Source organism: Papio anubis, chromosome 17 (genome assembly GCF_008728515.1).
Source record: "Papio anubis isolate 15944 chromosome 17, Panubis1.0, whole genome shotgun sequence".
NCBI classification, from domain to species: domain Eukaryota; kingdom Metazoa; phylum Chordata; class Mammalia; order Primates; family Cercopithecidae; genus Papio; species Papio anubis.
The window spans coordinates 45,543,267-45,570,004 of NC_044992.1; the positions used below are offsets into that span (position 1 = coordinate 45,543,267).

Consider the following 26,738-nt stretch of genomic DNA (forward strand, 5'->3'; position numbering starts at 1 on the left):
CACTGCAAGCTCCGCCTCCTGGGTTTGCGCCATTCTCCTGCTTCAGCCTCCCGAGTAGCTGGGACTACAGGTGCCCGCCACCTCGCCCGGCTAGTTTTTTTTTGTATTTTTTAGTAGAGACAGGGTTTCACTGTGTTAGCCAGGATGGTCTCGATCTCCTGACCTCGTGATCCGCCCGTCTCGGCCTCCCAAAGTGCTGGGATTACAGGTTTGAGCCACCGCGCCCGGCCTGTTTTCTGCATTTTATATATGAGGAAACAGAGGCACGCAGCAGTGACATAACTTGCCAAGCCCAAGGTCACATAGCTAGTATGCTGTGGAACCATGATAAGTTTAAGACCAGAGAAAGGACACAGAGATGGGGTAACAAGCCCACTGAGCCGCCTTCTCCAGACTGTAGTAGACTTTGAGAGAGAATGGATGAAAACCCTGTGCTCTCCTTCAAAAATAAAGTAGGAATAGGTCTGACACAGTGGCTCATGCCTGTAATCCCAGCACTTTGGTAGGCTGAGGCAGGGAGCTCCTGAGGCTAGGAGGTCGAGACCAACCTGGCCAACATGGTGAAATCCCTTCTCTATTAAAAATACAAAAATTAGCCGGGTGTGGTGGCGCATGCCTGTAATCCCAGCTACTCGGGAAAGCTACTCGGGAGGCTGAGGCAGGAGAATCGCTTTAACCTCGTAGGTGAAGGTTGCAGTGAGCTGAGATTGTGCCACTGCACTCCAGCCTGGGTGACAGAGTGAGATTTTGTCTTAATAAAATAAATAAATAAATAAGAGGAATGAAGATATCTCTAGATTTATTTTTATTATTTTATTTATTTATTGTTGAGACAGGGTCTTGCTCCATTGTCCAGGCTGGAGTGAAGTGGTGTGATCACAGCTCACTGCAGCCTCGACCTCCTGGGCACAAGTGAGCCTCCCGCCTCAGCCTCCTGTGTAGCTGGGACCACTGGCATATGCTACCACACTTGGCTATTTTTTTTTTTTTTTTTAGTAGAGATCTTGTTATGTTGCCCAGGCTGGTCTTGAACTCCTAGGTTCAAGCAATCCTCCTGTCTTGGTCTCCCAAAGTGCTGGGATTACAGGTGTGAATCACTGTGACCGGCCTATTTATTTGAGACAGGGTCTCGCTCTGTCACCCAGGCTGGAGTGCAGTGGCGATTGAAGTTCACTGTAGCCTGGACCTTCTGGGCTCCAGCAATTCTCCCACCTCAGCCTCCCAAGTCGCTGGAATTGCAGGTGCGTGCCACCATACCCAGCTAATTTTTAAACTTTTGTAGAGACAGGGTCTTCCTATGTTGCCCAAGCTGGTCTCAAACTCTTGGGCAACCCTCCTGCCTCAGGCTCCCAAAGTGCTAGGATTACAGGTGTGAGCTGCCATACCCCCACTGATAGCTCTAGATTTTAAAAAACAGAGAATTTATCACTAGCAGACATATCATGTAAGAAATACTCTAAAGGCAGCCTTCAGATTGAAACGCAAGTACACTAGATGGTAATTTAAGTCCACGCAAATGAATAAAGAACACCGTAAGGATAACCACATAGGCATTATGAAACACAGTATAGGCCGGGCTCGGTGGCTCACACCTGTAATCCCAGCACTTTGGGAGGCCAAGGCAGGTGGACACTTGAGGTCAGGAGTTCAAGACCAGCTTGACTAATACAGTGAAACCCTGTCTCTACTAAAAATACAACATTAGCTGGGTGTGGTGGTGGGCACCTGTAATCCCAGCGACTTGGGAGACTGAGGCAGGAGAATCACTGGAACCTGGGAGGTGGAGGTTGAAGTGAGCTAAGATAGTGCCACTGCATTCCAGCCTGGGCGACAAAGCAAGACTCTGTCTCAACAAAAAAGAAAGAAAGAAAGAAAGAAAGATAGTATAAACATTTTTGTTGTAATTATTTTCCTTTTTGTCTTTAACCCTGTCTTTAAAAGATAACTACATAAAGCAATAATTACAAAACTGTGTTGACATATAAAGGTATAATTTGTATGGCAATAATGGCATGAAGGACTGGAGAGGAATGGAATGGAGCTATATTGGAGCAAAGTTTTTTTTTTGTTTTTGTTTTTTTTTTTTTTAGACGGAGTTTCACTCTTGTCACCCAGGCTAGAGTACAATGGCACGAACCTCCGCCTCCCAGGTTCAAGTGATTCTCCTGCCTCAGCCTCCTGAGTAGCTGGGATTACAGGCACCTGCCACCACGCCCAGCTAATTTTTGTATTTTTAGTAGAGACAGGGTCTAGCCATGTTGGCCAGGCTGGTCTTGAACTCCTGACCTTGGGTGATCCACCTGCCTCAGCCTCCCAAAGTGCTGGAATTACAGGTGTTAGCCACAACGCCTGGCTTAGAGCAAAGTTTTTAAACACTATTAAAATTAGGTTACTATTAAGGTGAACTAGATTGTTGTAAGTTGACATGCTCATTGTAATCCCTAGGGCAACCATTAAAAATAACTCAAAAAATTGTAAAATGAAACAAAACAAAAACAGAATTAAATAGATGATATATTAGAAAATATTGGCCAGCCGTTGTGGCTTATGCCTGTAATCCTAGGACTTCGGGAAGTTGAGGCAGGAGGATCACTTGAGACCAGCCTTGGCAATCTAGCGAGATCCATCTCTATAAAAAATTTTAAAAGTTAGCCGGGCATGGTGGCACATGCCTGTAGTTCCAGCTACTTGGGAGGCTGATGTGGGATGATCCATTGAGCCCAGGAGATGAGACACTGTATCAAAAAAAAGAAAAAATATATTTATTTTACACTCAAGAAGGCAGAATCAGGCTGGGGGCAGTGGCTCATGCCTGTAATCTCAGCACTTTGGGAGGCCGAGGTGGGAAGATCACCAGAGATCAGGAGTTTGAGACCAGCCTGGCCAACATGGCAAAATTCCGCCTCCACCAAAAATACAAAAATTAGCTGGGTGTGGCGGTGTGTGCCTGTAATCCCAGCTACTTGGGAGGCGGAGACGTGCGGATCACCTGATGTCAGGAGTTCAAGACCAGCCTGACCAACATGGTAAAACCCCATCTCTACTAAAACTACAAAAATTAGCCAGGCGTGGTGGCGTGCACTGTAGTCCCAGCTACTCGGGAGGCTGAGACAGGAGCTCCTAATTGCTTGAACCTGGGAGGTAGAGGTTGCAGTGAACCGAGATTGCGCCACTACATTCGAGCCTAGGCGACAGAAGAAGACTCTGTCTCAAAAAAAAAAAAATTGTTACTAAAGATACAATATCTTTTGTAATGATGAAAGAGCAAGTTTATGAGGAAGATAAAATGATTATAAACATATACGCTACTAACAACAGAGCCCAAAATACATGAAGCAAAAACTAATAAAACTGAAGAGAACTGAACTGAATTAGACCATTCAATATAGTAGTTGGAGACTTCAATACCCCACTTTCAATAATGGATGAAACAGTGAGGCAGAAGATCAACAAGGAAGTAGAAGCCTTGAACAACGTTGTAAACCAAGACCTGAAAGACATTGAAACACTCCACACAGCAGCAGGACACACATTCTTCTCAAGTACGCATGATGTACTCTTCAGGATAGACTATATACTAGGCCTTAAAATAAGCCTCAATAAATGGAAAAGGATTGAAATTATATAAAGACTGTTCTCCAACTGCAATGGAATTAAATTAGAAAGTGACGACCGAGGAAATTAACAAATATGTAGTTTTTCTTTTCCCGAGGCAGGTCTTGCTCTGTCCCCCAGGCTGGAGTGCAGTGGTGTGATCTCAGCTCACTGCAGCCTTCGCCTCCCAGGTTCAAGTGATTCTCCTGCCTCAGCCTCCTGAGTAGCTGGAACTACAGGAGTGTATCACCATACCCGGCTAATTTTTGTATTTTTAATAGAGATGTCGTTTCACCATGTTGGCCAGGCTGGTCTCGAAATCCTGACCTCCAGTGATCTGCCTGCCTTGGCCTCCCAAAGTGCTGGGATTACAGGTGTGAGACACCATGCCCGGCTAGGAATATGTAGAAATTTAAAAACACTCCTAAATAATCAGAGAGTCAAAGATGAAATCACAGGGGAAATCAGAAAATATCTTGAGATGAATGGAAACTAACACACAACATAACATAATTTACAGGATGCAAAAGCAAGTGCTTAGAGAGACATTTATAACTATTAACTATATCAATATTAGAAAAGAAGAAAGATTTCTAATTAATAACCTAAACTTCCACCTTAAGAAACTAGAAAAAGAAGAGCAAACTAAACCAAAAGCAAGTCAAAGGAAGGAAATAATAAAGATAAGAGTAAACATAAATGAAATAGAAAATAGAAAAAAATAAAGTCAGTAAAACCAAAAGTTTTTTCTTGTAAAAGATCAACAAATTGACAACTGTTTAGCTAGACTGACCAAGGGAAAAAAAAAAGAGAAGAGTCAAATTAATACCTCAGGCATGAAAAGGGAGCTATCAATACTTACAAAAAGTAGAGGTGGGCCAGCGGTGGCTCTCGCCTGTAATTCCAGCACTTTGGGAGGGTGAGGTGGGCGGATCATTTGAGGTCAGGTAAGTTCAAGACCAGCCTGGCCAACATGTGAAACCCCGTCTCTACTAAAAATACAAAAATTAGCCAGGCATGGTGGGGGGTGCCTGTAATCCCACCTACTCAGGAGGCTGAGGCAGGAGAATCGCTTGAACTTGGGAGGCAGAGGTTGCAATGAGCCGGGATGGCCTAACTGCACTCTGCCTAGAAGACAGAGCAAGAGTCTATCTCAAAAAAAAAAAAAAAAAAAAAAAAAGTAAAGGGATAATAAGGGAACACTGTGAACAACTGCTGCACACCAGCAAGTTAAATAAATAGAAGAAATGAAAAAAATTCCTAGAAAGACATAAATTACAAAAACTAACTTAAGAAGGAGAACTCATAAATAATCTGAACAGACTTACAATGTGGGAAAAGATTTAATTAGTCATTCAAAAACTTTCAACAAAGAAAATTCCGGACCCAGATGGCTTCACTGGTGATTTCTACCAAATATTTAAAGAAAAATTAATACAAATCCCTCACAAACTCTTTAAAAAAAAAAAAAAGAGGAAGGAACCATGAGGCCAGTATTACCCTGATACCAAAGCTAGAAAAAGATATCACAAGAAAACTACAGACCAACATCCCTTGTGACTGTAGAAACAAAAGTCCTCCACAAGCTACCAGCAAAACGGTTGGGTGTGATGACTCATACCTGTAATCCCAGCACTTTGGGAGGCCAAGGCAGGCGGATCACTTGTGGCCAGGAGTTGGAGACCAGCCTGGCCAACATGGCAAACCCTGTCTCTACTACTAATAAAAATACAAAAATTAGCTGGGTGTGGTGGCGCACACCTGTAATCCCAGCTACTCTGGTGGCTAGGACAGAAGAATCGCCTGAACCCGGGAGGCGGAGGTTGCAATGAGCCAAGATCGCGCCACTGCACTCCAGCATGGTAGACAGAGCGAGCCTCTGTCTCAAAACGACAACAACAAAAAGACACCAGCAAACCAAATCAAGAAATATATAAAAAGGATTATGGCCGGGCGCAGTGGCTCAAGCCTGTAATCCCAGCACTTTGGGAGGCCGAGACGGGCGGATCACGAAGTCAGGAGATCGAGACCATCCGGCTGGGTGGCAGAGCGAGACTCCGTCTCAAAAAAAAAAAAAAAAAAAGGATTATACACCATGACCAAGTGGGATTTATCTCCCAGTCATACAAGGTTGGTTTAATATTTGAAAATCAATCGGTGAAACACACAAAATTGAGAGAATAAAGAATAAAAATTACATGATCATCTCAATAGATGCTGAAAAAGCAAGACAAAATCCAACACTCTTTTATGATTATAAAATTCAACAAACTAGGAATAGAAGGAAACTTCCTCAACCTGATAAACATACCTATGAAAAATCTGTAGCTAGGCCAGGCAGGGTGGCTCATGCCTATAATCCTAGCACTTTGGGAGGTTGAAGTGGGTGGATTGCTTGAGCCCAGGAGTTTGAGATCAGCCTGGGCAACATGGTGAAAGTCCGTCTCTACAAAAAATACAAAAACTAGCCAGGCATGGTGGTTCACACCTGTAGTCCCAGCTGCTTGGGAGGCTGAAGTGGGAGGATTGCTTGGGCACAGGAGATCGAGGCTGCAGTGAGCCATGATTGAGCTACTGCACTCCAGTCAGGGTGACAGAGGGAGACCCTGTCTAAAAACAAACAAACAAAAACAAACTACAGCTAATATTGTATTTCATGCTGTTAATTAACAGACTGAGAGCTTTCCCTCTAAGATCAGGAAAGAGACAAGATGTCCACTCTTAACCACTTCTATTCAACATTTTATTGGAAGTTTTAGCCCAGGCAATTAGGCAAGAAAAAGAAATAAAAGCCATCCACTTTGGAAAGGAAGATGTAAAACTATCTCTATTTGCAGATGACATGAGATCGTATGTAGAAAATTCTAAGGAATCCACTAAATAGGAAATTCCAAGGGGCCTCAAATAGTGAAAACAAAATTTCAAACAAAGTAGAAGTACTTACATTTCCCAATATCAAAACTTACTACAAAGCTGCAGTAATCTAAACAGTGTGGTACTGGCATAAGGCTAGATATATAGACCTATGGAAAAGAATTAAGAGTCCAGAAATAAACTCAAACATTTATGATCAACTGATAATATATATTTTTTACATCCATGATACACACTGGATGTCAATTTGATTTTTGACAATATTACCAAGACCATTCAATGGGGCAAATGATAATCTTCTTTAAACAAATGGTGCTGCTGGCCGGGCGCGGTGGCTCAAGCCTGTAATCCCAGCACTTTGGGAGGCTGAGACGGGTGGATCACGAGGTCAGGAGATCGAGACCATCCTGGCTAACCCGGTGAAACCCCGTCTCTACTAAAAAATACAAAAAAAAAAAAACTAGCCGGGCGAGGTGGCGGGCACCTGTAGTCCCAGCTGCTCGGGAGGCTGAGGCAGGAGAATGGCGTGAACCCGGGAGGCGGAGCTTGCAGTGAGCTGAGATCCGGCCATTGCACTCCAGCCTGGGCGACAGAGCGAGACTCCGTCTCAAAAAAAAAAAAAGGTGCTGGGACAACTGGATAACCACATGTACAGGAATGAAATTGGACTACTACCTCACTCTGTCTACAAAAAGTAACTCAAAATAGATCATAGACTTTAATACAAAATCTAAAACTCTTAGAAAAAAACATAAGGCAAATTTTTACGGCCTTGAATGTGACAATGGATTCTTAGATTTGGCACCAAAAGCATGAACAATGGAAGAAAAAAAACAGAAAAATTTAAAACTTCTGTACATCACAGGACATCATCAAGAATGTGAAAAAAGGCCAGGCTGGTGGCTCACACCTATAATCCCAGCACTTTGGAGGGCTGAGGCAGGCAGATCCCTTGAGCCCAGGAGTTCAAGACCAGCCTGGCCAACATGGTGAAACGCCGTCTCTACTGTCTCTACTAAAAATACAAAAATTATCTGGGCATGGTGGCAGGTGCCTGTAATCCCAGCACTTTTGGATGGTGAGTTCAAGACCACCCTGGGCAATACAGCAGGAACCCCCTCTCTACCAAAAATTTTTTCTCTTTTTTTTTTTTTTTCTTTTTTGAGATGGAGTCTTGCTCTGTTGCCAAGGCTGGAAAGTGACATGATCTCGGTTCCTTGCAAACTTCACCTCCTGGGCTAGAGTGATTCTCCTGCCTCAGCCTTCTAAGTACAGGCGCCCACCACCACGCCTGGCTAATTTTTGTATTTTTAGTAGAGACGGGGTTTCACTATGTTGGCCAGGCTGGTCTCAAACTCTTGACCTCAAGCGATCTGCCCACCTCAGCCTCCCAAAATGCTAGGATTATAGGTGTGAGCCACCATGCCCAGCCAAAAAAAATTTTTTTTAATTAGTGAGGTATGGTGGTGTATGCCTGTAGTCCCAGCTACTTGGGAGGCTGAGGTGGGAGGATCTTCTAGCTGCAACACCAAAAGCACAAGCTATAACAGAAAAAAAGTTGGTAGATTGGACTTCATAAACATTAAAAACTGTGTGTGTCAAAGGATACTATTAGAAAAGTGAAAAGACAATCAACCATTGGATGGAAGAAAAAAAGTGGGTTTTTTTTGTTTGTTTTTTGTTTTGTTTTGTTTTTTCCTGAGACAGGGACTCACTTTATGGCTCCAGTTGGAATGCAGTGATATGATCATGGCTTACTGCAACCTCAACCTCCTGGGCTCAAGTGATCCTCCTAAGCTGGGATTATAGGCATGCACCACCACACGCAGTGGAAAAAACATTTACAAATCATATATTTCACAAGGGACTCATATCTAGAATATATAAAGAACAATAAAAATTCAGCAATAAAAAGACAACCCAATTTAAATAAAAATGAGCAAAGGATCTGAAGACATTTATCCAAAGAAGATATGCCAATAGCTATTAAATACATGAAAAGATTTTCTTTTCTTTTTTTTTTTTTTTTGAGATGGAATCTCACTCTGTCGCCCAGGCTGGAGTGCAGTGGTGCGATCTTGGCTCACTGCAAGCTCCACCTCCTGGGTTCACGCCATTCTCTTGCCTCAGCCTCCCAAGTAGCTGGGACTACAGATGCGTGCCCCCACGCCCGGCTAATTTTTTTGTATTTTTAGTAGAGATGGGGTTTCACCATTAGCCAGGATGGTCTCAATCTCCTGACCTTGTGATCCGCCTGCCTCAGCTTCCCAAAGTGCCGGGATTACAGACGTGAGCCTCCGCGCCCAGCCAAGATTTTCAACATCAGTAGTCATCAGGGGAATACAAATCAAAACCACAGCGAGCTACCTCTTCATACACATTAGGGTGGCTGGAGTAAAAAGACAGACAATAACAAGTGTTGACAAGAATATGGAGAAATTAGAATGCTTATGACATGGCTGGTGGGGCAGCCACTTTGGAAAACCATTTGGCAGTTCCTCAAAATATTAAACCTAGAGTTACTGTAAAACCCAGCAATTCTATTCCTTAGGATATACTCAAGAGAGCTGAAACATATGTCAACACACACAAAAAAACTTCTACACAAATGTTCATGTACTAACAACCTATATATCCATCAACTGATGAATGGATAAGTAAAATATGATATATCCATACAAGAAAAAATTATTCAGTCTAGGTGTGGTGACTCACGCCTGTAATCCTAGCACTTTGGAAGGCCGAGGTGGGCGAATCACTTGAGGTCAAAAGTTCAAGAGCAGCCTGACCGATATGGTGACACCCCTTCTCCACTAAAACTAGCCAGGCATGCTGGCACACACCTGTAGTCCCAGCTACTCAGGAGGGTGAGATAGGAGCCTCGCTGGAGCCCGGGAGGCAGAGGTTGCAGTGAGCCGAGATCACGCCATTGCACTCCAGCCTAGGCAACAGAGAGACTCTGTCTCAAAAAAAAAAAGAATGAAATACTGCGGTAGGAGGTGGGACTCGACTCCAGAGTCAACTCTTGGACACTGGACCAAATTGAGAACTAGCTAAAACAAGGATAGAGTGGAAGTAGTTCTCCATAAGACACGTCTACCAGTGCAGCATTTCAGTTTACCATTGCCGCGGCAATAGCCAGTTACCACTCCTTTCCATGGCAATGGCCCAATGACCCAAAAGTTACCAAACTTTTCCTAGAAATTTCTGCATAATCTACCCCTTAATTTGCATACAATTAAAAGTGGGTATAACTATGAGTGCACACCTGCTACTCTGAGCACACTGCCTGTGGGGTAGCCCTGCTCCGCAGGGAACAGCACCTCTGCTGCTGTGCACTGGTGCTTCAATAAAAGCTGCTGTCTAACACCACCGGCTCACCCTTGAATTCTTTCCCGGACAAAACCCACAATCCTCCTCTGCTAAACCCCAATTTGGGGATTTGCCTTCCCTGCATCAGTACTGATACATGCTACAACATAGATGAATTTTGAAAACATTATGCTAGAAAGAAGATTGTCACAAAAGACGACATGATGTATAATTCCATTTGTGGGAAGTATGGGCAATTCATACAGACAGAAAGTAAATTACTAATTCCCTAGGGCTGTGGGTTGGGGTGAGGAGGTAGGTGGCAGAGAGGAGGGTGCAGGAATGGCGAATGACTGTCAAGTGGTCAGGGTTCGGGGAGTTGAAATAATCTAAACTTAGATTGTGGTGATGGTCACGCATATCTGTGAATATACTAAAAATCACTGAACTGTAGGCTTTAAATGGGTGCATTTTGTGGCATGTGAAATAAATCTCAATAAAGCCGTAACAGGCCAAGCATGGTGACTCATTTCTGTAATCCCAGCACTTTGGGAGGTGGAAGTGGGAGGATCACTTGAGCCCAGTAGTTTGAGACCAGCCTGGGCAACATAGTGAGAACTTGGCTTTACAAAAAACTAAAACTGACCAGGCATGGTTGCACATACCTGTAGTCCTAGCTACTCTGGAGGCTGAGGTGGGAGGTCTGCTTGAATCCAGGAGGTCGAGGCTGCAGTGAGCCAAGATAGTATCACTACATTCTAACCCTGGTGACAGAACAAGACCCTGTCTTGAAAAAAATAAATAATTTTTAAAAGCCATAACAGGCCGGTCGTGGTGGGTCATGCCTGTAATCCCAGCACTTTGGGAGGCTGAGGAGGGTGGATCGTGTGAGGTTAGGAGTTCAAGATTAGCCTGGCCCACATGGCGAAACCTCTACTAAAAATACAAAAATTAGCTGGGTGTGGTGGTATGTGCCTGTAGTCCCAGCTACTCAAGAGGCTAAAGCAGGAAAATTGCTTGAATCTAGGAGGTGGAGGTTGCAGTGAGCTGAGATTGTGCCACTGCACTCCAGCCTGGGCAACAGAGTGAGAGTCTGTCAAAAAAAAAAAAAAAGCCAAACAAACAATAACAAACTGTACTCTAAAACTTGCTCTAGGCCAGACATGCTGGTTCACGCCTATAATCCCAACACTCTGGGAGGCCAAGGCAGGAGGATCACTTGAGTCCAGGAGTTCAAGATAAGCCTTGGCAACTCTGTCTCTACAAAAATTGAAAAATTCGCCAGGGGTTGTGACTTGCACCTGTAGTCCCAGCAACTCAGGAGACTGAGGCCAGAGGATCGCTTGTGCTCAGGAGTTTGAGGTTGCAGTGAGCTATGATGGTGCCAGTGCACTCCAGTGTGGGTGACAGAGCAAGACCTTGTCTCAAAAAAGTAAAATAGGGTAAATAAAATACAATAAAACTTGCTCTGCCTATCCAGTGGGTTTTTTTCTTTTTTTCTTTTCTTTTTTTTTTTTTTTTTTTGAGACCGAGTTTCTCTCTTCTTGCCCAGGCTGGAGTGCAGTGGTACGATCTCAGCTCACTGCAACCTCCGCCTTCTGGTTTCAAGCAATTCTCCTGCCTCAGCCTCCCGAGTAGCTGGTACTACAGGCACGTGCCACCACACTCAGCTACTTTTTTGTATTTTTAGTAGAGACAGGGTTTCACCATGTTGGCCAGGATGGTCTCGATCTCTTGACCTCGTGATCCACCCACCTCGGCCTCCCAAAGTGCTGGGATTACAGGCATGAGCCACCGCGCCCGGCCTCCAGTGGGGTTTGATATATTTCATGGGAAACATTTCTTTGGGAAAACTCCAAATCTATGAGGGCTTAGGTGAAAGGAATAAAGATTGTTTCCCTGCCCTTCTAGTATGGACATGGAGAGGCAGCATGATTGTCACCCTGAACTAAAGCACAGGCTGGGAGTTTGAGGGAAGATTCTGGAACGATGACAAAGGGGAGGGGAGGGAGGGATCCCTCTGCTAGGTGTGCCATTACGAGTGGTATCAGTCAGTCAGCACCAGTGAGCTTTGAGGGAGCCTGTTCTCAGTTAAGGGGCACAGATGCCACTAGAACCAGGTCCCCAAACTGTGGATCGTGCTCTGTCACTCTGTGAGCTCAGAGACCACTTAAGCCACTCAATGATCAGTCAGAAAATGCCCAGGGGGACCCAGAGAGGATTGCAGACGGTGAAGGAGAGACGCCGAGGGCTTCCCTGACCACTATGCGTCAAGTAGCCCCTGCCTCCTCTCCATCGGGAGCCTGAGCTCTGAAGGCAGTCAGATCGTGCTCAAATCTTGACCAGAGCCAGCCTTCCCCACCGATAGCACGGAGGTAATAATATCTATTGTCTGGGTTGTTAGAGGATTAATGGACTCTCCATAAATGTTAGCAATTAGTATTATAAAACATTAATAAAGCATGGTTATTGGGAGGGGTAAGTTCCGGATTTATTTTTCATTTTTGAGACAGGGTCTCGCTCTGTCACCCAGGCTGGAGTACAGTGGCACGATCATGGTTCACTGCAGCGTCAACTTCCCCAGCTCAAACGATCCTCCCACCTCAGCCTCCTGAGTAGCTGAGATACAGGTACCCACCACCACATCTGGCTAATTCTTGTAATTTTTTTGTAGAGATGGGGTTTTACCATGTTGCCCAGGCTGGTCTCCAACCCCTGAGCTCAAGCAATCTGCCCTCCTCGGCCTCCAAAGTGCTAGGATTACAGGCATGAGCCACCTCGCCCAGCCAAGTCCCGGATTTCAATTCTGGCTCCATCACTCCAACGCTACAAAGTCTCTGAGACACATTTTCCCCTTCCCTCAGACACTGGGTTGTTAGGCTTGAGTGAGTCCAGGCAGCTGTCATCTGCACCTGGTCCTAAATTATCACTCTGCATTCACTCCTGCCTCTCCATCTCCTTTCTACAAGGCAGCCAGAGGTAACGATTTTATTTTATTTTATTTTATTTTATATTTATTTATTTATTTATTTTTTTTTTGAGAGAGAGTCTCACTCTGTCTCCCAGGCTGGAGTGCAGTGGTACGATCTTGGTTCACTGCAATCTCTGCCTTGCAGGTTCAAGCTGATTCTCCTGCCTCAGCCTCCCGAGTAGCTGGGATTACAGGTGTGCACCACCACACCCAGTACATTTTTGTATTTTTAGTAGAGGTGAGGTTTTAACCATGTTGGCCATGCTGGTCCTGCACTCCTGGCCTCAAGTGATGATCCACCTGCTTTGGCCTTCCAAAGTGCTGGGATTACAGGTGTGAGCCACAACGCCTGTCCTACTGTATTGTATTGTGTTGTGTTGTGTTGTGTTGTGTTGTATTGTATTGTATTGTATTGTAGACAGGGCGTCCCTCTGTCACCCACACTGGAGTGCAGTGGTGCCATCATAGCTCACTGCAACTTCGAACTCCTGGCCCAAGCAATCCTCCCGCCTCAGCCTCCCCAGTAGCTGGAACTGCAGGTGCATGCCACTCTGAGATAACTTTCTTTTTCTTTTCTTTTTTTTTGAGACAGAGTCTCATTCTTGTCGCCCAGGCTGGGGTGCAATGCCATGATCTCGGCTCATTGCAACCTCTGCTCCCCGGGTTCAAGTGATTCTCCTGCCTCAGCTTCCCCAGTAGCTGGGATTACAGGTGCCCGCCAACATGCCCAGCTAATTTTTGTATTTTTAGTAGACACGGGGTTTTACCATGTTGGCCAGGCTGGTCTCGAGCTCCTGACCTTGTGATCTGCCCACCTCAGCCTCCCAAAGTGCTGGGATTACAGGCATGAGCCACCGCGCCCAGCCCACTCTGAGACCACTTCTGAAACATGTCAGTTCATGACACTTTCTTACTTTAAACCCTCCTATTGTTTTCCATGGCACCTTCCTTACCGCAGCCCATAAGGCCTCACATGAGGAGGCTTCTGCCCACCACGCTGCACTTTCCCCTCTTCACTCTTCTTGGATTTCCTTCATTTTCCAGAACGCACTGGTTATGTCCCACCCAGGGCCTTGTGCCTGGGACCCTCAGCCACCAGCGCCCCCAAAGCCCACTCCTCACCCATAAGGTCGCCCCTCAAATGTGACCGACCCTGCTACTCCCTGCCACACCTGTTGCAGGCCTCTTTCCTGTGCGCTCCCAGCGCCTGCCTTGGTTGAGCTCAGGTGTCTGTGTTCTGTCTGCTGGCTGTCCTGGTGGCTCCCCTGCCAGACAGAGCCCCAGCCCCAAAGAGTGGATGAGCAGCGCCTCACAAGGAGTGCCTCCTGGATAGGCATCTGGCGGGAGAATGAGTGCCAGCCTCCTTCCAGGCGTGCAGCGGATGGTTCCAGTTGTTACTTGATCTTGAACTGTCATGAGTGCAGTGATTCTGGGAGAGGGGGTTTTTGGCTCCTCTCCCAGTTTTTGGGGAATAGGATGGCAGAGAGAAGGCAAGATCTGCTGACATTCTAAAAAGGACATAGGGATGGGCTCCGGGCAGGCTGGGGACTGGCTTTCTGTGAGTCTCAAGGGTTGCTGGGCTTCGATGGGTGGGTGACTCATGGAGGGGCATTCCCTGCAGACAGAAGGCAGGTTGCTGCCCTCTGTCTCTAAAGAGGTCTTTAGGAGAAGAAAGCGCAACTGGGGTCCCTGCAATAACTGGAAGATTGTGGCTCCAGGACACGGTCATTACCTTCAGGGATGGAAGTGAAGTGATGCTGAGCAGGGAGAAGAGATTCAGTAACATGCCAGCCCTCAGTCACACAGAACAGCTGGAGGGGCAGCCTGGGGGACTCTTAGAACATGCTGGAACAGTGGCACAGCCTTCAGAATTCCAGGAAAGCCTGTAAAGCCCAATCAGGACCCGTGGCCCACTCCGTGGTGCTCTGTGTAGCAGGTGCTGCTTTGCTGTGGCTGTTTGCGCATATGTGTGTACATACCTAAAGCACAGAGGTGTCAAATGTATTTTGTATTGTTACTGCTTTACAGGTTTGAAAGCTGCAGCATCTAGAAAAGATGGGTGTGGTCGGGCTCAGTGGCTCACGCCTGTAATCCCAGCACTTTGGAAGGCCAAGGTGGGCAGATCACTTGAGCTCAGGAGTTCGAGACCAGCCTGGGCAACATGGCGAAATCTCGTCTCTACAAAAAATACAAAAAATGTAGCCAAGTGTGGTGGCAGGCACCTGTAGTTCCAGCTACTTGGGAGGCTGAGGTGGGAGGATTACCTGAGCCCAGGGAAGTTGAGGCTATAGTGAGCTGTAATCATGCACTCCAGCCTGAGTGACAGAGGGAAACCCTGTCTAAAAAAAAAAAAAAAAAAAGAAAAGAAAGAAAGAAGGCCGGGCACGGTGGCTCAAGCCTGTAATCCCAGCACTTTGGGAGGCCAAGACAGGCGGATCACGAGGTCAGGAGATCAAGACCATCCTAGCTAACACGGTGAAACCCCGTCTCTACTAAAAAATACAAAAAACTAGCTGGGCGAGGTGGTGGGCGCCTGTAGTCCCAGCTACTTGGGAGGCTGAGGCAGGAGAATGGTGTGAACCCGGGAGGCGGAGCTTGCAGTGAGCTGAGATCCGGCCACTGCACTCCAGCCTGGGTGACAGAGCAAGACTCTGTCTCAAAAAAAAAAAAAAAAAAAGGAAAGAAAAGATGGGTGGACCCCAACAAGGGTCATCTCACTCAAAGGGCAGGAGGCTGAGACCCAATGCAAGGGACTGCTGGAGGGCTGATGACCTCGGTTTTCGGGGTAACCACGGGCTTTGGTGTCAGGCAGAGCTGGATTCAAACTTACTGGTTTGTCTACAACTTACCAGTTGTATGACTCTGGGTAAGATGCCCAACATCTCTGAGCTTTGTCTCGCCCGAGTAGGAAGTGCTGGTAGCTACCTCACCGACGGCTGTGAGGGTTAGGCAGGGCACCTCCTGGAATGCCAAGCCAAGAGCTGTTTTTGTTTGTTTTGTTTTTGTTTTTTGAGACAGGGTCTCGCTCTCTCACCCAGGTTGGAGTGCAGTGGTGCAATCTTGGCTCACTGCAACCTCCACCTCCTGGGTTCAAGAGATTCTCATGCCTCAGCCACCCGAGTAGCTGGGATTACAGGTGTGTACACCACCCCACCTGGCTAATCCCAGGGGCCCTGTTCTGTCCTCCCCCTCATGCTCTGCCAGCTGAAGACCAATGGCTGCCAGGGATTCCCCACCTGCCACCCCACCCATCTCAGCACCTTCCAGATCCTCCAGGGTGAAGCAGAGAAATAATGAGACATCAGCTTATAGGAAGGAGATCCAGGAGAGGAAAAAGAAACAAGTTTTATTAAAGCCCCAAACACTTGGCTAGAAAAACTGAAAAGGAAAGAGAGCAGGGAGGTGGGAAGAAGAAAAAAGGACATTAAAAAAGAGAGACAGAGAAAACACAGCAACCCTTTTCCATTTAGAAATTGTCAAGTTACACCGACGGAGGTCACAGAATATCCACAGAAGCCATCACTGCTACACCAACATGGGCCCTACAGGGTGGACGGGGCAGGGTGTGGAGCTGGGGCTCACCCCAGGGGACCCCCTGGGGACCCCACTCAGAGCCTCAGGCCTGAGGCTCCTGGGGAAACAGCATATTGTGGAAGGGGCAGGAGAGAAACCCCCCATGCGAGTAACACAGCACAGTGGGCAGGGGCTGAGAGGACCAGGTACAGGGGTCCCCTGAGACATCTTAGTTTTCTCTTGGTCAAGCACACACTGATGGACAGAGCAGCGAGGCGCATGCAGCTGGGGGCACTGACGTGCTGCAGGCTGTGAGAGGGCCAGCGGGGACGGTGGCTTGGGAAGGGAGCCGGAGCCAGTGGTGCAGGGATGATGAACACACGCACACAGAGGCACACCCACACACCTGGGTCTGCACCAGCACACACACACTCGCAGACACAGATCACATGCACCTCCATGTACGTGTCTCTGTCCACATGTACGTGGCCCACACACAAGTCTCTGGCGCTAGGCATGTCTGCACACACATTACACATGTTCACACACACAAAGCTCCTCTCACACTAACATGCAGGTAGGCACGTGCCAATGCCCAAACAGGTTACATGCACCTATGTGCCCACGCCTTCCGCCACACACGTGCTCGGCCATTCCTGTGGGTGCAGGCCCCATGCGTCTGCACACACGGTGCATGGGCTCACGCCAGCACACACACAGGCTGCACGCGATTCCACACGGATGCCTCCCAGCCCATAAATGTGCAGGAACCAAAGGGAAAGAAAGATGCAAATCCCACTGGACTTCACCCGAGCGAGTGGGGCGGGGCACATGGCTCCCTCCTTCTGCCCCTTCGTGGATGGACACTGTCCCCCCCACCTCCCCCACAAAGGGACATTCAACTCAGGACAATGACGGTGGGGCACACATTCCAGTCACAGGGCTGAGGGTGGGAGCTGGGGGCAAGCGAAGTAGCAAGCAGAGAGTAATGGAGTGGAGGGAGGAGGGGGCACCACTCCCCCCTCCCCTCCCAAGTCAGGGGGTCTCTGTACAGCCAAATCAAACCAGACCGTTTCACTGGGACCACAGAAGCCAGGCCAACGCGCCCGCCCCCAGCCCCCTCCCCCGCCAAAACAGTGGCCAGGGAGAGAGTGCCGTGGTTTTCTTTTTTTTTTTCTTTTTTAAATATTTATATATATTTATATTACGTATATTATATATATAATATGTAAATATATTTTTAAAACAATATAAAATGTTAAGACACTTCACTTAAATGTAAAGAGTTGCCTGCAATTAAAAGTAATTGCATCATTTATGAGGTCCTTTTTTTTTTTTCTATTTTCCAGGGTTTTTTTTTTTTTTTTTCAGGAGGGATTTTTTTTTTTCCTCTTTTGTTATTTTTCAAAAAGGCTTGCTCGCCTTGTTACAAAAATGATCCAAAGCTAGAAAACAAGGATGAACCAACAAAGGCAAAAACGAAAAAAGAAATGAAGAAACACAACCCCAGTTTCCCCTCCCCCCAAACCTTCAACAGCTCCTGGCTCTCCCCAAGTGCAGCCTTTCCCCAGCCAGGCCCCAGGGGTTGGGGGGCTCTGCCTCTTGCGCAGCTCCTCCTTTCTGTGCTTGCTTGGGGGACTGATTCGAGTCCCCCTCCCCTGTGCTTGCTTCACTTTGTGCTCCAAGTGGGACGCCTGCTGCCGGGGACCCCACTCCTCCTCCTCCTCCTCTCCCATCCTCTCCCTACTGGCTCCTCACTGTGCCCTCTGGGCGGCCAGGAGTGAGAACCAAAATTGGCCTCTCTCTGCCTCCCCAGGACCCGGCCAAAAGCAAGGTGGCACTGCCAACTGCCTCTGCAGGGCAGGCAGGGCATCCACAGGCCAGGGGCGCTGGCTGGACGGTCAGGCCTCAGGGACCTTCAGACATCTCACCAGGGTCACCAGAGCCCCATTGAAAAACTACTTATCCTTTCCCAGAAAACCCTCAAATCGCCAGGAGGATGACTGAAGGTCAAGTCACCCCACCTCGGGGTCCCAGGTGTCTTCACTGCTCCCCATCAAGCCCCTCTCGACCCTCCCATTTCCCTCAAACCAGACCCTTCCCCCAACTGCAGGCCACAAAACCTGGTTTTCTAGGCCCCTCATTCTTGCCCACCCCACCCACATTAAATAAGTGAATGCCATTTAAAGTGCTAAATCAGGAAACTAAAAGTACCAAATACCCGTCCGGGCCGCCCTCTCCCAAGGCAGTGTCCCCGATGTCCAGCTGTCCGTGCAACCCACCCTCCACAGCCAGCAGACCAAAGGGCCTCTGTCCTCCACTCCCCACAGGACGGCGAGGCCCAGGAGGCCAGCGCCTCCCCAGGGACGCAGACTCCATGGCCTCACACCCACCCTGAGGCCTCTCAAGCTCCGGCCTAGTCTCCAGCCTGTCCGTCTCTACTCCAGGCCCAGTGGGGTGTGAGTGGGAGGAGGCAGAGCAGCCACAGAGGAGGTCGCAGTCTTGTCCGAGCTTGGATAGGGAGTGGGGCGTCTCCAAGGTCAGTCTCCCTGCACCCCGCTCTCCGGCCTGGTATATGGGTTGGTCCAATGTCCCCGCGTTCCTCCAGGAAAGTACCGAGAAACGGGAGAGGGGTCTCCCACTGCTCCAAGTCTCCGTGGCTCAGAGTTTGTTTGGAGTATTCTTGGGAAGTGAGGGGAAGGCGGGAAGGGGGTGCAGGAGCTTCAGGATGGACTGAGGGGAAAGAGTGGTGAAAGAGAAGAGGGAGAGATGTGACAGGTGCGGCCAGTGAGAGGCCAGCTGAGAACAGATCAAGGAAGGTGGTGTGTTTGGTTTTTAGTTTTACTGTTTAAAAAAAAGATAATTAAAAGTGAATCATTAAAAAAAAAACCAAAAACACCAACAGAGGATGGGTAGAGGGAGCTGAGGGCCACACCCTCCTCTGCAGGGCGCACCCCTCAGGGGGTCTGGAGAGTAGGGTGGGGTGGAGATGAAGGGAAGAGAGGGGAGAAATGGCAGGAGTAAAGGAGGGGGACAGGCAGGGCAGCGGGGTGAGGGGCTTCTAGAAGGAGATGGAAGAATTCCTTGCCCCAAAGGAAGTCAATACAGGGATAGAGGTTCTGGAAGCCGAGGGCTTTTCTGAGACTGGGCTCGAGGTCTCATTCGACCCGCTCATCTCTTTAGATGGTTTAGTGGCCTGGAACAAAAACAGGGGTCAGGGGTCAGAGAGCAGAAGGGAGCGCCTCCATGCTGGCCCCCAGCTGAAGTTTTAAAAGTGGAAAATCTCCACAAATCCAAGGAAATTAACTGCAAAAGGAAGAAGCCAGAGGGGCATCTGGAGAGAGAGGTCTCTTGAATGGGGAGGGGCGGGGGCAGAAAAGGTGGGGAGGGGGCACGAGGTTGGACAAAGGGCCTAGGTGGTCAGAGCAGGAGGGCAGGCCCACAGTTACTGAGAGCAGAGAGAGAAGCAGAGAGTGACCAGAGAAGCACAGGAGAGGCCGAGCCCAGGACGGGCAGACGGGGAGGTGGGGATGGGGAAGGGTAGGGGAGGGGAGGAAGAAGAAGTGAAACGTTAGCTGGGACAGGGGCACATGCCCTGCGGGGGAGCGGGGGCAGGGTGGGAAAGGCTCCTAGTCCCAACTGGCCTGTCATACAGCCAGAGCCCCTTCCAGCCTCATCCTGGTGGCAACAGAGGAGGGGGCTTATCCTCCCGGTGGGGAATAAACACTTCAAGCACGCCCACCTCCACCACCACCACCTGGAAATCTGGGAAGAAGGTGCTACCGCACCAGGCTCCCGCTCAGTGCAGGAAGCCCCACTGCGCACCCTGCAAGCGCTTGTCGCCCCAGTTGGTAACAGGAGGCTACTTCCTCATGACTCGTCCTGCCCTCACTGGTCAGTTCTAGTGGTCAGAACTGACCCCTCATCCTCGTCCCACCTTTGGTGTCTCCACCGGTCCTGGAGGCTTGTCCTCTGGAGCTGCGGTCTCCAAAGTGCAGTTTGAGAGCTACACGCATTACCTCATCACTTCCAGGGGACACCTTGTGGCATGCACCATGAATGCAGATTCCTGGGCTCCCCTCCAGAATCCATCTCTTGTGTGGGCTCATGCATGTGCATTTTAAGCAGGCGCCCCAGGGGCCTCTGCTGCACACTTACCTTTGAGATCCACTGGGTTAAGGCTACACAGACCCGGGTTTCTCTCTGTAATTGTAATCACTGTCCCTCCTGGCCTTGCTTAGCTACTAGTGTGAGAACTGAATCACCCAGATTTTAAAAAGATCCAAAAGATAAGACAGGGTGCTGTGGCGAGTCACCAGAGACCACCCTGAGGTTAGGTCTGGGCAGGGTCGTTCACTTCCCTGTACTATCACCCTGCTGCTAGGGGATTTTCTCAGATGCCTTGCAGCGGAGAAACTGGAGAAGCTAGAGTCTAAAGCAAGCCCTGTCTCCAGCAGCCTGCCTGGCTCACAGTGAAGAACCAATGCTGGCTGCAATCACCATTTCTCCTTTACAGGTGCACAGATGGTTGGTTCTGCGATACACCTGGGTTTTGCTCACCACAGTGTAGTCTGTCATCTACATTTCCCTTTTATGAGAATCAAAACCAGGGCCAGGTGTGGTGGCTCACACCTGTAATCCCAGCACTTTAGGAGGCTGAGGCAGGAGGATTGTTTGAGCCCAGGAAGTCAAGACCGGCCTGGGCAACATGGCGAGACCTCATCTCTACTAAAAATAAAAATAAAATTTTAATAGCTGAGTGTGATGTTGTGTGCCAGTGGAGGCTGAGGTGGGAGGATGGCCTGAGCCCAGGAGGTGGAAGTGGCAGTGAGCCGTGATTGCACCACTGCATTCCAGCCTGGGTGACAGAATAGGCCCTGTTTTTTTTTGTTTTTTTTTTTGTTTTTGTTTTGTTATTTATTTATTTATTTAAGTTAAAGCGGAAGTTCCCCATTTGAGCTTTCTTTTTCTTTTCTTTCTTGCTTTTTTTTTTTTTTTTTTTTTTTGAGACAGATTTTTGCTCTTGTTGCCCAGGTGGGAGCGCAATGGCGTGATCTTGGCTCATAGCAACTTCTGCCTCCCGGGTTCAAGTAATTCTCCTGCCTCAGCCTCCCGAGTAGCTGAAATTACAGGCATGTGCCACCACGCCTGGCTAATTTTGTATTTTTAGTAACATAAGGTTTCTCCATGTTGGTCAGGCTGGTTTCGAACTCCCGACCTTAGGTGATCCGCCCACCTCAGCCTCCCAAAGGGTTGGGACTACAGGCATGAGCCACCACGCCCAGCCTTGTTTGGGTTTTCTAACCCCTCTCCTCTGCTCATCCATTACTCAAGGGAGTTCTAGGGGGTCCAGGGAGGGCCCAGCCACAGGGTCGTCAGACTCACGCAGTCCTCAGCATGTGTCAGGCATAGCCCCTGCCCTCTCTGTGCCCCCAGTACCTGGGCCTGGAGACAAATTCATCTAAAGGGAACCAGAGGCTCTCTGACCATTGTGTCACTTACCTTGGGCTCAGTCCTGCCTCTCCTCTGCTCTAGCCTTTCCCATTTAAAGTTCTTTCCCCCAAAGCCAGATGGGAGAGGAGCACTGTCTAGTTTCCCCTGATATCACTTCACACCTCACTATGTCCCCTGGCAAGGTGCTGATTCTCCCCGGCTGTCCTTTTCCCTCTGAACTGATCTTTTAGGTAAAAGCTGCTTTTTCTGCTCCTGTCCCTTCAACATTTTTCAAGAGCCTCGTTCTATTTCAAGCTTTGGTCTTTGGAACACTTGTCTTCCGGCACCACCACCTGGCTCCTATATTCAGGCAGGTGACGTGCCCTCACCTAGTCGAGGTCCCTCTTCTCCCCACAACAGCCAGTGCAAGACCTTTAGACATCCAGCTTCACCAGTTTACGGGGATGCCTCATCCCTGTCCCGCTTCTTCATGGAGACCACTTCTGCAAGCATGTGCTTTCTAAAATCCTCTCGGGCCATCTTCCCTCCCAGGAGACTCTGGCCACACCGTCCACAATCCACTCTCCTGAAGTTGAGGGAGCACATCCAGCTGTGCCCGGTGACCCCAGCCTGTGCCGCTAACCCTTCTCAGGTGACACAGCTGCTATCTCTGAAGATTCCTGTCATTTCCTTTCACCTGTCATCCTCCCCTGCTGGTTCCAATTATGTCCAGAGAAGCAGAACTTTGTCACCTTTGTGGCAAGGCAGAAACCTCACACATGTCCAGTTTTCAGCTGGGGGAGGCATGGAGCACTGAGCTGGTCCCAGAGGGCAGCACCCTGCACATCTCCCTCTTGCCTGGGGATCAGAGCCGGCCGCCAGCTCTCGCTGGGTCCATGCTCCCCAGGCCCTTCACACTCAGACGCCCAGATGTCAAGACAAGTGTGGAACCTCTTGACTCTACAGACCTCGCTGGCTCCACCTCCAGGGCCATTCCCAGGGCCACCCTCCCTAGCCCCCACGCCCTCCTTCCTTGCTAAGCCCTGCATGGATTAGGAGAAGCTGGGCTTTCCCCAGCCCAAAGTGGGGGGTGTGGGGATCATGACAAAATCTATGGCAACTGGAGAAATTCCTTTCTCCTTGCCAGTGACTGATTTAGGAATGGGCAGTGAGATAAGAGGTGTGGTCTGTTGGGGACTTCTGGGAAAGATTCTCTGGCTTCTAAAAACACCTGTGTGAGGCCAGGCTCAGGCCTATAATCCCAGCACTTTGGGAGGCCTAGGCGGGTAGATCACTTGACGTCAGGAGTTTGAGACCAGCCTGGCCAACACAGTGAAACCCCAACTCTACCAAAAAATACGAAAATTAACCAGGCATGGTGGCACACGCCTTTAGTCCCAGCTACTTGGGAGGCTGAGGCAGGAGGATGGCTTGAACCACAGAGGTGGAGGTTGCAGTGAGTCGAGATCACACCACTGCACTCCAGCCTGGACGACAGCCTGGGTGACTCTATCTCAAAAAAATTTTTAAAATAAATAAATAAATAAATAAAAACAGCTGTGTGAAGCTGGGCATGGTGGCTCATGCCTATGATCCCAGCACTTTGGGAAGCTTAGGTGGGTGGACCACCTGCAGTCAGGAGTTTGAGACCAGCCTGAGCAATGTGACGAAACCCCATCTGTACCAAAAATACACAAAATTAGTGAGGCGTGGTGGTGCCACCTGCCGTCCAGCTACTTGGAAGGCTGAGACGGGAGGATCGATTGAGCCTGGGGAGGTCAAGGCTGCAGTGAGCAGAGATTATGTCACTGCATTCCAGCCTGGGCGACAGAGTAACTGTCTCAAAAATAATAATAATAAAATAAGGCCAGGCACGGTGGTTCACGCCTGTAATCCCAGCACTTTGGGAAGCTGAGGCGCATGGATCACAAAGTCGGAAGTTCAAGATCAGCCTGTCCAACATGGTGAAACCCCATCTTTACTAAAAATAACAAAAATTAGCCAGGTGCAATGGTAGGCACCAGTAATCCCAGCTACTTGGGAGACAGGCAGGAGAACTGCTTGAACCCAGGAGGCAGAGGTTGCAGTCAGCCGAAATCGTGCTACTGCACTCCAGCCTGCATGACAGAGACTCCGTCTCGAAAAAATATATAATAATAATAATAATAATAATAAAATAGGCCAGGTGTGGTGGCTCACACCTGTAATCCCAGCACTTTGGGAGGCTGAGGCGGGCAAATCACAAGGTCAGGAGTTCGAGAACAGCCTGACCAACATGGTGAAACCCTGTCTCTACTAAAAATACAAAAATTAGCCAGGCATGGTGGTGGGCACCTGTAATCCCAGCTACTTAGGAGGCTGAGGTAGGAGAATTGCTTGAATCCAGGAGGCAGAGGTTGCAGTGAACCAAGGTTGCGTCATTGCACTGCAGCCTGGGTGACAGAGTAAGACTCTGTCTCAAAAAAATAAAATAAAATAAAATAATAATAATAATAATAAAATAATAAAAATGACAACGGGACCAAATGCAAAGAAACTTGGGTCCTGATATCCTCAAGCTGCTGAATTCACCAACCCTGGAGTCTCCCTGCTTCCAGCCTTCTTGGTTACAGAGTACCTTTCTTTATTGTTTAAGCCATTTTGAATCAGGGTTCCTGTTCCTTGCAGCTGAAAGCATTCTCACTGACACACGTGAAGCCCAGCGTTGCTTTATTGCTCTATTCAACCTTTGTTTTTTGTTAACGTATCACCTTCTAGAATTCTCGTCACAAGCGCGATCTCATCAAGGCTTGCTCACACCCATGAGGTTATGCTCCCTGGCAGGGCAACAGAATCCAGTACTAAGACAACAGAATTTGTAGCAGGTGGACCTGGGTTTAAGTCCCAGCTCTGCCACTTTTTAACTGTGTGACCTTAATTCCATATCTCTCTGGGCCCTCATGTCCTCACCTGCAAACGGATAACAGATCTCACAGCACCAGATGCACACCAGGAGATGATGCCAACTGGGCGTAAGACCCAGCACCCAACACTCTCAGTAAACATGCAACAAATGGTAACCATTATAGCCGTTGCCATTTTAACCTTTCAGATTTGCTTTGTCTGTTTCCATCTGCATTGGGCCTGATCAGTGGCAAACTCATTTGCTCATTCACTCAACAAATATTTACTGAGTGCCTACGTATGCCAAGCACTATTCTAGGTGCTGTGGGGATGCAGCCGTGACAACACAGATTTACCTTAAGGTATAAAAGTTGTAAACTTGGTACCTAACAGGTATGCTATCTGTCTTTCACTTGCCTCTCCATGCCCCAGAACCAATTATGGGGGGGCTCAGTATGTTGCCCAGGCTGGTCTCAAACTCCTGGCCTCAAGTGATCCTCCTGTCTTAGCCTCCCAAAGTGTTGGGGGGTAGAGTTCCTTCCCTTCTCTCTCCCTCCTGGGAGCTGTGTCACAGGCAGCAGCTGTGCCCTCCACAGCACAGCTCTGCTACTCCCGCCCTCTGGGACTCGCTAAACACCTGCCCCACTGCCCTTCCCCCAGGGAGTCACAGCCTCCTGCTCTGAGATGTCCATGGGTACCTTGGCATCCCTTTTTTCTCCCTGAATCCTCTGCTGTGGTCCTTTCATTAAAGTCTCTTCATTTGGGGCTGGGCGTGGTGGCTCACGCCTGTAATTCCAGCACTTTGGGAGGTGGACCCCTTGAGGTCAGGAGTTCGAGACCAGCCTGGCCAACATGGTGAAACTCCACCTCTACCAAAAACACAAAAATTAGCTGGGCGTGGTGACACACACTGGTAATCCCAGCTACTCAGGAGGCTGAAGCAGGAGAACCACTTGAACCCGGGAGATGGGGGTTGCTGTGAGCCGAGATCACGCCACTGGACTCCAGCCTGGGCAACAGAGCAAGACTCCATCTCAAAAAAAAAAAAAAAAGAGCCTCTTCATTTGAGCCATCTGAGAAGATAAGCAGGTGTTCAGCAGATTTCTTAGCCCTAATAGAAGAGGGGGTGTCCATAGCTTCAGGTCTACACCAAGCCCTTGATCCTTGCATGCCTGGGAACCTGGCTCCTGTTCCTCCCTGGGATCCTAAGCACAACATTCACAGGCTTCTCCTCAGTCACTTCCTCTGACTACTCTGTGGGGTCATGCACTGCTGCAATGCACCTCCATCTTAGAACTTTCTTACTCCCAATTTCTGTGTCCCTGATCCCGGCACTTCTAGTCTGCTCTACCTCAACATTGTCAAAGACAGCTTAGACTCACGGGACGAGGGAAAGGCCTTGGGCGCTGCCCCTCTCCCTCCCCCCACCCACCGCCGTAAAGCTCACTGTGGTTTTCTAAGCTCTCACCTGCACCTGGCATTATGTGAGCTCAGGACCAGGCTGGGTACTTCTGTCCCATTGTATGGGCAAAAGAAGGGCCTGAGAGGACAGAGGGCTTTGACCAAGCCCACAGGCTGAGCTGGTGTGAAGCATGTCCCGCCAGTGACCCGCGTGGCTGGAGCACACCGAGGGTGTGGGGTGGAGGGGCAGGGTGAGCTGAGGCTGCTGTGAAGGGCCCTGGGTCGTACACGAAGGATTTGGTTTTATCATCCACCAGGGGCCGAGGCAGGGATTTTAAGCTGGAAGGGGTGTGTGTGTGTGTGTATGTGTGAGAGACACACACAGAGACAATCAAATCAGCATTTTACAAAGTTCCCTCCCCACTCCCAGGTCTTGGGAAATCAGTTACAGGTGACAGAAGTCGCGAGGAGCTCTTAGAAGACCATGCATGTTGGTAATGAGACAGCGATGGTTTTCCCCTGGTTCTCTATACTTCACTGTTGAAAATTTCCACAGGGAGGCCGGGCGCGGCGGCTCACACCTGTAATCCCAGCAGTTTGGGAGGCTGAGGCGGGTGGATCACGAGGTCAGGAATTTGAGACCAGCCTGGCCAACACAGTGAAACCCCATCTCTACTAAAAATACAAAAATTTAGCTGGGCATGGCGGTGGGTGCCTGTAATCCCAGCTACTCGGGTGACTGAGACAGGAGAATCGC

At 48.8% G+C, this 26,738-nt stretch overlaps 1 protein-coding gene across 13 annotated transcripts in view; it reads right to left on the reverse strand.

The window, feature by feature from the left end:
• Positions 1-16,057: 16,057 nt before the first annotated feature.
• SRCIN1 (SRC kinase signaling inhibitor 1) overlaps positions 16,058-26,738 on the reverse strand; it is a 74,486-nt gene continuing 63,805 nt past the window's right edge. For 12 of the 13 annotated variants that reach the window (XM_031657589.1, XM_031657588.1, XM_021929141.2 and 9 more), the window contains one exon: positions 16,058-19,460. In XM_031657589.1, coding sequence (XP_031513449.1) covers positions 19,326-19,460 — 135 coding nt within the window. In that variant the 3' untranslated portion in view covers positions 16,058-19,325. Of the gene's footprint in view, positions 19,713-26,738 lie in introns of all 13 variants that reach the window. The other variant, XM_031657590.1, reaches the window with a different exon arrangement.